Here is a 12,402-nt window from a genome sequence, read left to right on the forward strand (position 1 = left end):
ATAATGGATTTGGATACTTGGCGCTATCTTAGAAATGTGCTAACGTCTCTCAAATTGGCATGCTAATGTTAGCATGCTAACGTTTTATGCCAGCTTTTTAAAGTTAAAGTACCACTGATAGTCACACACACACACTAGGAGTGGTGAAATTAACCTCTGCATTCGACCCATCCCCTTCTTCCACCCCCTGGGAGGTGAGGGGAGCAGTGAGCAGCAGCGTTGGAATCATTTTGGTGATTTAACCCCCAATTCCAACCCTTGATGCTGAGTGTCGAGCAGGGAGGTAATGGCTCCCATTTTTATAGTCTTTGGTATGACTCTGCCGGGGTTTGAACTCACAACCTATCGATCTCAGGGCGGATATCTGTTACATTTATATATATATATATATATATATATATATATATATATATATATATATATATATATATATATATATATATATATATATATATATATATATATATATATATATATATATATATATATATATTTATTTATATATATATATATATATATATATATATATATATATATATATATATATATATATATATATATATATATATATATATATATATATATATATATACACACACATATATATGAAGAATTACGTCCGCCACAAATACAATTTTGTCCTGTCCAGCTTCTCAGGCAAATCATATAGTTGATGTAGATGCCCATATAGGCTGTTCAGATTTACTTTACAAAAGAGAAGTGTAGGATACTTCTCTTGTTGCCTTATTTGTATTTGACCACTACTGTTTTCTGTTTATTTGTTACTGACTGTGGCAGGACACCTCTGCCTCTGTTTCACTTTATGTTGCTGGTAAATAATATGGTTGTAGTAGTAGGCTAAAGTTAAATTATTTAGTATGCACTAATTAAAGGGGCAGAGCTTTAAGAGACATTTTAGCTTTTATATTTTATAAGATATATTTTTTGTAAGAACCACAATTAATAAATATATTTCAGTGAATAACTTATTGTTCAAATCTGTATATAAATATGTACATAAAGTGTTGTAATTATATTGTAAAATGGATGGATGGATGGACGTTTAAAACAAAACTGTTATTATTAATTAGTAAGTATACATTTTTTGAGCCTTTTTAGAGAAAATCATATCATTGTAGTACATTATGCAAATTACTCGATGATGTCATGGTGACCACGCCCCCACCGCCACAGGTATCTTGGCAGTTTATGGGAAACACTGTATTGTACATATTACATATTGTTATGAAGGTGTCTGTTACTACATTATATATATACTTGCAGTGTGTATATAGTACATATTACATATTGTTATGAAGGTGTCTGTTATTACATTATATATATACTTGCAGTGTGTATATTGTACATATTACATAATGTTATGACGGTGTCTGTTACTACATTATATATATACTTGCAGTGTGTATATTGTACATATTACATATTGTTATGAAGGTGTCTGTTACTACATTATATATATACACTTGCAGTGTGTATATTGTACATATTACATATTGTTATGAAGGTGTCTGTTACTACATTATATATATACTTGCAGTGTGTATATTGTACATATTACATATTGTTATGAAGGTGTCTGTTATTACATTATATATATACTTGCAGTGTGTATATTGTACATATTACATAATGTTATGACGGTGTCTGTTACTACATTATATATATACTTGCAGTGTGTATATTGTACATATTACATATTGTTATGAAGGTGTCTGTTACTACATTATATATATACTTGCAGTGTGTATATTGTACATATTACATATTGTTATGAAGGTGTCTGTTACTACATTATATATATACTTGCAGTGTGTATATTGTGCATATTACATATTGTTATGAAGGTGTCTGTTACTACATTATATATATACTTGCAGTGTGTATATTGTACATATTACATATTGTTATGAAGGTGTCTGTTACTACATTATATATATACTTGCAGTGTGTATATTGTGCATATTACATATTGTTATGAAGGTGTCTGTTACTACATTATATATATACTTGCAGTGTGTATATTGTACATATTACATATTGTTATGAAGGTGTCTGTTACTACATTATATATATACTTGCAGTGTGTATATTGTACATATTACATATTGTTATGAAGGTGTCTGTTACTACATTATATATATACTTGCAGTGTGTATATTGTACATATTACATATTGTTATGAAGGTGTCTGTTACTACATTATATATATACTTGCAGTGTGTATATTGTGCATATTACATATTGTTATGAAGGTGTCTGTTACTACATTATATATATACTTGCAGTGTGTATATTGTACATATTACATATTGTTATGAAGGTGTCTGTTACTACATTATATATATACTTGCAGTGTGTATATTGTGCATATTACATATTGTTATGAAGGTGTCTGTTACTACATTATATATATACTTGCAGTGTGTATATTGTGCATATTACATATTGTTATGAAGGTGTCTGTTACTACATTATATATATACTTGCAGTGTGTATATTGTACATATTACATATTGTTATGAAGGTGTCTGTTACTACATTATATATATACTTGCAGTGTGTATATTGTACATATTACATATTGTTATGAAGGTGTCTGTTACTACATGATATATATACTTGCAGTGTGTATATTGTGCATATTACATATTGTTATGAAGGTGTCTGTTACTACATTATATATATACTTGCAGTGTGTATATTGTACATATTACATATTGTTATGAAGGTGTCTGTTACTACATTATATATATACTTGCAGTGTGTATATTGTGCATATTACATATTGTTATGAAGGTGTCTGTTACTACATTATATATATACTTGCAGTGTGTATATTGTACATATTACATATTGTTATGAAGGTGTCTGTTACTACATTATATATATATACTTGCAGTGTGTATATAAAACATTGATAGAGGGTTTTTTGAAGTAGTTTTAGAGGCTTTGAAGGCTCCAACAGTGACTCCTATTCGTCGCATCTTCCAAGCATTTTTATATCATCTTTAAAATCCTATTAAAAAAAAAAGACACGAGTGTTCTTGTACCTCATAATGATTGTGAATGATAGGCAAAATTGCAGTTCCCCTTTAAGATTCAGCATCCAATAAAAAGTCCAAATCATGCAACTTAAATGGTTTCACTTCAGCACCACGTTGTATTGTTTGATGAAATATTCAAATGGTGCGTAACATTTTAAACTTCTCCACAGGGCTCCAACAGTACCAACTACATCCACGACGCATTTCAGCTCCTGCTGCCCATCCTGCAGGTCGCACACATCGAGAGCCAACGCTGCAACACCTGCACACACTCGGCGGCAGCACAAGTGCAGCACTAACACACACACACACACACACACACACACACACACACACACACACACACACACACACTCTTGTATTTCTTACCTTCTTGAGACCTCCGAAAAATGCCTCCTTCTGTAGGACCACCCTTTCTAGATATATAAAGATTTGTATTTACAACATTAATAATATATACATACTATGCAAATATAAAAAAGGTAAGTTTTCTGTTTTTTTTTGTAATTGGTTTTTAATCATCATTATTTACTTAATTATTACAGTATGTCTCTATATACATATTAATTTTTTTAAAATTAATTTTGGCCAAAAGGGGCACATTTCAATTTCTTACACACACTTATTACATATGTTGACCAGAGGGGGAGCACTTCAAATTTTTACACACACTTGTTATTTCATATGTTGACCAAAGGAGGAGCACTTTTAAAACCACCAAAAAATCCCTCCTTTTTGGGACCACCCTCATTTTGATAGATGTCACCACCAGGTGTGCAAATGAGACATTCTGTATTTTTTGTTTTTTTGTAATGTGCTTAAGGCCGATGACAAAGGAGTCAGGGACCACAGATGGTACCCTGTGCCGCACTTTGGGCAACCCAGCTGTAGAAGCTAACAGCTAATGACCACTATAGTCTTAGTAGCGTAGTGTATTTGTTCATCCTATGGTCACATATGGGACGCGGGTGGTCTTACGTCAGCACCGGAAGTCGTCAAATCCGCTGTTCACCTGGCGGGTTTTTTTCGGGGATGAGCAGGGAATTCCTTCCTTAGCTTGTTTTATCATATATTGCTGCCTTTGCACCTGTCATTGTTTACTTTTGTATGCACATTAAATCAACAAAAAAAATCCTGACTTTGGAGCAATGTTCACGGACTCTAGTATTTGGCTCTCTATTAGATGCAATGGTTTTCCGTATCGGGACCGTGATTTATGTCCTAACTTGTTCACACCTCCTCATATGGAAGCTACTTTTCCTTCTTGATGTCTCAAGAAGGGCAGAAATACAAGAGAACACACACACACACACACACACGTGTGCGCGAGCTGCGTTGTACAGAACAGATTTGACGCAACACTAAGTGCTTCTATCTACATCAACGTTATTTATGTGTATAATATAAAGCCAACAGTTACATTTTTCACTTTTGCTTCCTTGTTTGTATATTTCTACTTATCTACTAAGTATATTTTCATCTCCCAAAAATTGTTGCTGTTTACATTTACACTATATGTGAATATGTTAGGCAGTCTTTGCACTCTTACCCCTAACATTTAAGCCTTACATTATTCCGAACCCCTAACTGAGATGTATTGTTTGACTGACACAAGAGAAGTATTATAGATATAATGCCAGTACATCCATGGCCATTTATGTTCATGTTCAATGACAATACAGTTCATATTACAGTATATCTAACTTGAAGAAATTGTAGGTTTCATTCCTGTTCTCATTTCACTTTATTTTAATATCAACAAAAAAAGACTGACCTGCCCACTACATATTGTAACGACATACAGACGCGATCAGAAGTTTACATACACTTGTAAAGAACATTATGTCATGGCTGTCTTGAGTTTCCAATTTTTGGTTGGGTGCAACGTTCCCTCCCGCAATTGCGCACTGCTCACGCGTCCTCTGCGCACAGCAAATCTATGCCGCGCAAAAAAATCAAATCCCACTATAAACAAATAAAACAAATACTTTTTGTATGATTTTGCAATGCAACTGTGAGTAACAGGTGACGAAAGGCGGCCACAACAGATAAAACAATGTTTGTCAACACTTAAATTATTGTAACGTCTGTGGAGACACTTAAAGGAGGACAGGAATTCCGTCGGTCCCTTTATTTAGCGAAATTGTTTGTCGGCCATAACCACACCAAAACAATGTGTAAAATACTTTTATCTAGCAAAACTGGTCGTTGTCTACCGTACAAACCAAGCCAAAAGCAACTCTTTGTCATCTGTTATATCAACAGCAGCCGCTTGCTCTCTCTCACCTGCACCAACACATACACTATGGCAGGGGTCGGCAACCCAAAATGTTGAAAGAGCCATATTGGACCAAAAAAACAAAAACAAATCTGTCTGGAGCCGCAAAAAATTAAAAGCCATATTACATGTGTCATGAGATATAAATGTAATTAAGAGGACTTAAAGGAAACTAAATGACCTCAAATATAGCTACAAATGAGGCATATGCAATATGTACATATAGTTAGCCTAAATAGCATGTTAGCATCGATTAGCTTGCAGTCATGCAGTGACCAAATATGTCTGATTAGCACTCCACACAAGTCAATAACATCAACAAAACTCACCTTTGTGCACTCATGCCCAACGTTAAAAGTGTGGTGGACAAAATGAGACAGAAAAAGAAGTGGCATAAAACACGTCCTAGAAAGTCGGAGAACGTTATACATGTAAACAAACTATACGGCGAGTTCAAGGACCGCCAAAATTAGTAGGACAAAACGGCGCTCGCCAAATACTCGAATCAGTGAAGCACGTTTAATATAAACAGTGTGATTTATAACAATTAGGGAGGTTTGTGTCATGTTTGTCCTCCTACAGAAAACATTCTAAAACAAAAAAATTGATTTTTTTTCCCCTCTTCTTTTTCCATTCTTCATACATTTTTGAAAAATCTCCAGAGAGCCACTAGGGCGGAGCTAAAGAGCCGCATGCGGCTCGCCGACCCCCGCACTATGGCAATTAGCCACTGGTGCGTTTATGGCCACACAAAAAGTTGGACAACTCCGACACTACACGTAAAGTGTACATTTCAGCTCGTTTTACTATGACTCCTCAATCAGTGTGCTTATTCTACTGTCATTTGTTAAGAATGTTATTTTTTGGATATTAATCATGAAATGATGTTACAGGACTACATAATTGCTAATAAAAATATTTATTTTACGGACATAAAGTTAATAAACACTTCATCTCATGCAACATGTGAATGTTTTAAGGGGAACTAAATGTGATCTCTGAAAGGGGTACACAATCTTTCCAAAGCAGGACCCCCACCCAGGCATAAAATACTATAGTGCATAGCTGATTAAAAAACAAAAACAATATCTAAGTGGGCCAAATCACATCTATTAGAAAATAATCGACTAGTCACTTGATTATTATAATAGGACATTTCAATTGTTATGTCAGGTTTGAGACAAATGTGCTGCTGGTATGACCACAGTGTGCACGTCTGTATTCCACTGAATGCTCAGGGTGTTTGTGCGTTTGCTCACACACATGAAAATTAGAGGGAACATTGGTTGGGTGCTAATTTTTGGTTTCATCTGAACACAGAACTTTCCTCCAGAAGGTCTTATCTTTGTCCACGTGATGTCAGATGAAACAAAAATTGAGCTGTTTGGCCACAATACCCAGCAATATGTTTGGAGGAGAAAAAGTGAGGCCTTTAATTCCAGGAACACCATTCCTACCGTCAAGCATGGTGGTGGTAGTATTATGCTCTGGGCCTGACGAGCTAAAATCATCAGCCCGGAGGTTGGGTCTTGGGCGCAGTTGGGTGTTCCAACAGGACAATGACCCCAAACACACGTCAAAAGTGGTAAAGGAATGGCTAAATCAGGCTAGAATGAAGGTTTTAGAATGGCCTTCCCAAAGTCCTGACTTAAACGTGTGGACAATGCTGAAGAAACAAGTCCATGTCAGAAAAAACAACAAACTTAGCTGAATTGCACCAATTTTGTCAAGAGGAGTGGTCAAAAATTCAAGCAGAAGCTTGTGGATGGCTACTAGTGATGGGTCCGGCAACACCGATGCATCGGTGCATGCGTCAAGCTCATAGAGCAAAACCCTGTGTCGGTGCACGTACCGCTTTTAGAAAGTCACGTGACCGATACGCGAACTGTGTCGCACTGATGCCTACTCTGTGCGGGTCTTTTCTACAGCCGGAGAAATAATAACTAAGAAGAGAAATCGTCTATAATTTAATATGTTGGAAAAACTTTTTTTTTAAATAAAAATGTGTAAAAAAAAAAAAATTCCCAGTCCACAAGCATCCTCATTCACAACACGTTCTCTTAGATTTCCATGTTATGATACATGCAGAGGTGGGTAGAGTAGCCAGAAATTGTACCCAAGTAAGAGTACTGTTACTTTAGAGATTTATTACTCAAGTAAAAGTAAGGAGTAGTCACCCAAATATTTACTTGAGTAAAAGTAAAAAGCATGTTGTGAAAAAACTACTCAAGTACTGAGTAACTGATGAGTAACATACACACACATATCATATATATATATATATATATATATATATATATATATATATATATATATATATATATATATATATATATATATATATATATATATATATATATCTACATACATTGATATATACAGTATATAATTTATATTTATTTATTTTGCCGTTTTTGTTCACATGTTAAAGGTGTTTTAATGAATATACATGCATGTTTAACATATAGATTCCTTTCTTTCATGAAGAAAACAATATAAGTTGGTGTATTACCTGATTCTGATGAATTGTATGGGTGAGGGCCGACATCCGGGCAACTGAGCTACATACGGGTTCTTCGAGCCGTAGCAACCAGACTGGCGTTGAAAACAAACCGTTGCCATTACTCTTTAACCTGTTGACCTACGCTGGTTAAACCCGTCATTCTGCCTCCAAAATGCCGAAAAACTGTGTTGTTTTTGGTTGTGCTAACCACAACTGGAAACAGGGAAAACAAAGGTTGTATTTTGTTCTGCCAAAGCGTGATAAAAGCCCACAGAGACGAGACAAATGGCTCGCAGCTTTACACCGGGAAAACAAGGACGGTTCTCACTGGAGTCCCCCAAAGTCCCGGGTGGTGTGTTCGGATCACTTCGTTTCTGGTAAATATAAGGAACAAAAATCCACCTTCTTAACCACAACTTGGCTATACCGTCCGTGCTAATGTTGTACTTGTTGAATTTGTACCTTATAACGTTCGACAGCTGAAGTTGTTGTTGTACAAAAATAACATGCGGTATATACTATATAGTCTATAGCCTAGCTAGCTATTTTCGAAAACCGGTTTCGTTTAAATTTGCACTTAACAGTTGGGTTTTTAAAAAACAATAAACCCTATAATTTTCATGTTGCCATTCAATACATGTAGCCCTCAAATCTCTCAATATTTTATACACTAACACTTGATCTTGTTGTTGATAACTTCCGCGTCTCTTTCTTAGTAGCGCGCAGGCTAAGCTAACTAGCAAGCTAAGCTAAGCTTGAGAAGCTTTAAAGTTCACTGAGACGAGTCTGACGCAAATAATACATTTTCGTTTTTTCACACGATATGCGAATAAGTAAAAATGCGTAAATGAAGGATTTAACGCCGACTTCCAAGCCACAACGCTCGTTAAATGCTTTTTCTGTCAATGCTGTGTTCGCTGTGAGCTGGTTTGTTTTCAACGAATTCCCGGTTGCTAGGGGATTGGTAGGCGGAAGTGACGTAGGTCCGCCCTCACCTATTGTACGGAATCAGACAGCAGTGCTGATAACGTCCACGTTTTCAAATGGAGGAGAAAAAAAGTTCCTCCTTTCTGTCTAATAGCACATGAAAGTGGTTGGTTTTTGCCATCTTATTTGCCCAGCTTCCACACTCCTTTTTTTACACTTTACAAGAAATACATTGGCGGCAAACTCCGTAGCTTGCTAGCTTGTTTGCGCTGGCTTTCGGAGACTCTTATTTTGTAAGCGCAGGCGCGATGGAGCGGCACTTTTATTGTGAAGACAGGAACTGTGCGGTCAGTCTTTAGGCTTTTGAGAGAGGTACGGTTGAAATAAAAGTGTCTTTTTTCCTTCACGCTTTTGATTGACTGATTGAAACTTTTGTTAGTATTTTGCACAGTACAGTACGTAATCCGTACAATCGACCACTAAATGGTAACACCCCAATAAGTTTTTCAACTTAAGTCAGGTCATGTGACCGCCTGGCTCTGTTTGATTGGTCCGACGTCACCTGTGACTGCATCTGATTGGTGGAACGGAGTCAAACGTCACCAGTGACTGTATTTGGTGAAACGCAGGCACTTTGAAGGTCTGTCTGACAAACCAAAACAAACAAAGCGTGCATTAACAGATCGATAAAAAGTAGTAGCGAGCTGAATGTAGATAAAAGTAGCGTTTCTTCTCTATGAATATACCAGGCATGTGATTTCACCACAATGAAAAAGACTGAAAAAATTTCCGGGGGTCTGGGGGACGAAGGCCCCCAGCCAGGTCCAGGTCAAGCTCCTGGTTTTTCACCAATTTAACATGCTAAAATTAACAAAGACAGCACCATTTGAAGAAAATATTTTAGTGTTTAAAGACATGAAAACATCATTAATAGAACATACATAACCCAATTATAATAATGAATCACTGTATATGGTTCAGTCCCAACAGTATTTAGTCACTAATATTTACATCTTGTGTTCATTTCACATCCACAGGTGTCACATTGATCAGTGTGATTATCTACAGTTTATTTACAGTATTACCACATTACTTCAGTTCACTTCACACATTAGCTTTCTCGGAGAGCCCTAACATGAGCTTTCCTTGCAAATGTATTTAACAAAATACCAAATGTAAACATTTCATTCTTTTCGCCAAAATAGGATATAAATTTATGAAAATAATTAAACGTGTTTAGTATTGTTTACTCATATTTGAATATAGGAAATAATAATAATGTGAGGACACTGACATATTGCATGAAACAAGTGTGAAAATATTTACCTTCAAGATTGTTACACCACTGACAATAGTTTCAAGAGACTACATAAGAACTTAATATTACAAAATAGTATTACATGCAAATTTATTTCAAATAAATTGTTAACTGGATTCAATAATGCGACTCTTTGAATTTCTGTAATTTCATAATATATTTTCACGTGGCTTTTTATTTTTAGAAAAACCCATTTGTATTTCGCAAAGCAATAATTGGTTAATATTTAAAACAAACATGCGTATTTCGCGAGCAAATATTTTTTAGCTTACCTCATTATTAACAACCCTGTCTGCAACTGAAGTGGGTTGTTTGGGTGGATCTTTCCTCTCGATGTAAACAAAGGATGAAGTCCGTAAGGTTTGCTCACTTTCGGTTGACCTCCAAAAGTACCAGCTAGTGAAAAGTTTGTTTTCCTTGCTTCAAGTTGTTTCATATGTTTTTGGCGTTTCGCATGTACTTCCAAAGCCTTGAAACCTCGTGATCCATAGTCAATATTATCATGACACCACGTGCACAAAACTTTTCCGGGACGATCGATTTTCCGAATAAAATCACCGAACAAAGTCGTAACTTCCTTCTTCCCAACAGTATCAGTGATTTCCCTTTCCATCCAGTCCCATCGAAACTTATTTTTGACATGTTTATCAATTTCTTTTACTCGTAAAGCGTCCTTTCTCTCGAGAACCGACATCGTTTACATATGGAAAATGGCGGTATGATGACGTTATTAACGTCATCATTTATAACAGATGTCCTGATTGGTCACAAGGAACATATCGACGTAATATAAACTACGTCTGTAATCTTGATTTAGGGTCGGGAAAAAAAAACGAAAAACGGGAGATCATTTTTTTCCCCCCGAGATTAAAAAAGACGGAATTCCGACTTTAGACGGAAAAATCACATGCCTGATATACTCAAGTAAAAGTAAAAGTATGTTGCATTAAAACTACTCTTAGAAGTACAATTTATCCCAAAAGTTACTCAAGTAGATGTAACAGAGTAAATGTAGCGCGTTACTATACCACCTCTGGAAACATGTTCACATTATTTATTGACTGTATCTAAAAAAGATTAAAATATATTTTTATTTAAATGAATATATGAAATAATCCTAAATGAAATACAATGACTTGGTTTATATTATCGTATATACTAGGTCATAAAATCAGTGTCAGTTGAGTCGGTCCATAGGTTGCCTGTAGGGATTTTAAATGTCCAGCAGATGTCAGTATTTAGTGACACAGTATCAATACAGTTTTGCAATGTGTCGAAACGCTTCATGACGCCTCATCAACCCATCACTAATGCCTTATTGCAGGTAAACTTGCCAAGGGACATGTAAGCAAATATTACCATTGCTGTATGTATACTTTTGACCCAGCACATTTGCTCACATGTTCAGTAGAGCCATAATAAATTCATAAAAGAAGCAAACTTCATGAATGTTTTTTGTGACCAACAAGTATGTGCTCCAATCACTACATCACAAAAAAATAAGAGTTGTAGAAATGATTGGAAGACAGCCATGACATGATGTTCTTTACAAGCGTAGATCGTGACCGTACATGCAAAATAATATTTACTTACCAGGAACAGCTGCTGTCTGATTTAAGCCCCAAAGAGTCAGAATGCTATGTTGAAAATGAAGACGCTTTTTATTCCTCATCTGTGTCCTGTTTTTTGTTTTTTTCACTTTGACGTTCGTGGCTGAAAGGTGTTTTTATTGCTGAAGTTGAGTCCTGGCCGGTCTGACATCAGCGGCTCGACTCCTCCGTGGGGGAAACCCCCTGTCGGATGCTGGTGAAGATTAGCTGTCGGAAGAAGGTGAAATGTTAAGTTAAGTTAAAGTTAAAGTACCAAGGATTGTCACACACACACTAGGTGTGGTGACATTTGTCCTCTGCATTTGACCCATCACCCTTGATCACCCCCTGGGAGGTGAGGGGAGCAGTGGGCAGCAGTGGTGGCCGCACCCGGGAATCATTTTTGGTGATTTAACCCCCAATTCCAACCCTTGATGCTGAGTGCCAAGCAGGGAGGTAATGGCTCCCATTTTTATAGTTTTTGGTATGACTCGGCCGGGGTTTGAACTCACGACCTACCGATCTCAGGGCGGACACTCTAACCACTAGGCCACTGAGAGGGCCTTGTGGTTAGATGGTTATTAATAGAGATGTCCGATAATAACGGCCTGACGATATTATCGGACGATAAATGCTTTAAAATGTAAAATCGGAAATTATCGGTATCGTTTTGTTTTTTTATCGGTATCTTTTTTTTTTTTTTTTTAAATTAAATCAACATA

At 36.0% G+C, this 12,402-nt stretch overlaps 2 protein-coding genes across 3 annotated transcripts in view; one reads left to right on the forward strand and one right to left on the reverse strand.

The window, feature by feature from the left end:
- Positions 1 to 7,587, forward strand: part of fam114a1 (family with sequence similarity 114 member A1) — a 34,304-nt gene extending 26,717 nt beyond the window's left edge. For both annotated transcript variants that reach the window (XM_062027232.1, XM_062027233.1), the window contains one exon: positions 3,236 to 7,587. In XM_062027232.1, the coding sequence (XP_061883216.1) occupies positions 3,236 to 3,364 (129 nt within the window). In that variant the 3' untranslated portion in view covers positions 3,365 to 7,587. The remainder of the gene's footprint in view (positions 1 to 3,235) is intronic.
- A 3,822-nt stretch (positions 7,588 to 11,409) lies between these two features.
- The window catches only part of LOC133634173 (uncharacterized), a 12,049-nt gene continuing 11,056 nt past the window's right edge, over positions 11,410 to 12,402 (reverse strand). The window contains exon 10 of the mRNA XM_062027236.1: positions 11,410 to 11,908. Coding sequence (XP_061883220.1) covers positions 11,787 to 11,908 — 122 coding nt within the window. The 3' untranslated portion in view covers positions 11,410 to 11,786. The remainder of the gene's footprint in view (positions 11,909 to 12,402) is intronic.

This window comes from Entelurus aequoreus, linkage group LG18, assembly GCF_033978785.1.
Source record: "Entelurus aequoreus isolate RoL-2023_Sb linkage group LG18, RoL_Eaeq_v1.1, whole genome shotgun sequence".
Classification (NCBI taxonomy): Eukaryota; Metazoa; Chordata; class Actinopteri; order Syngnathiformes; family Syngnathidae; genus Entelurus; species Entelurus aequoreus.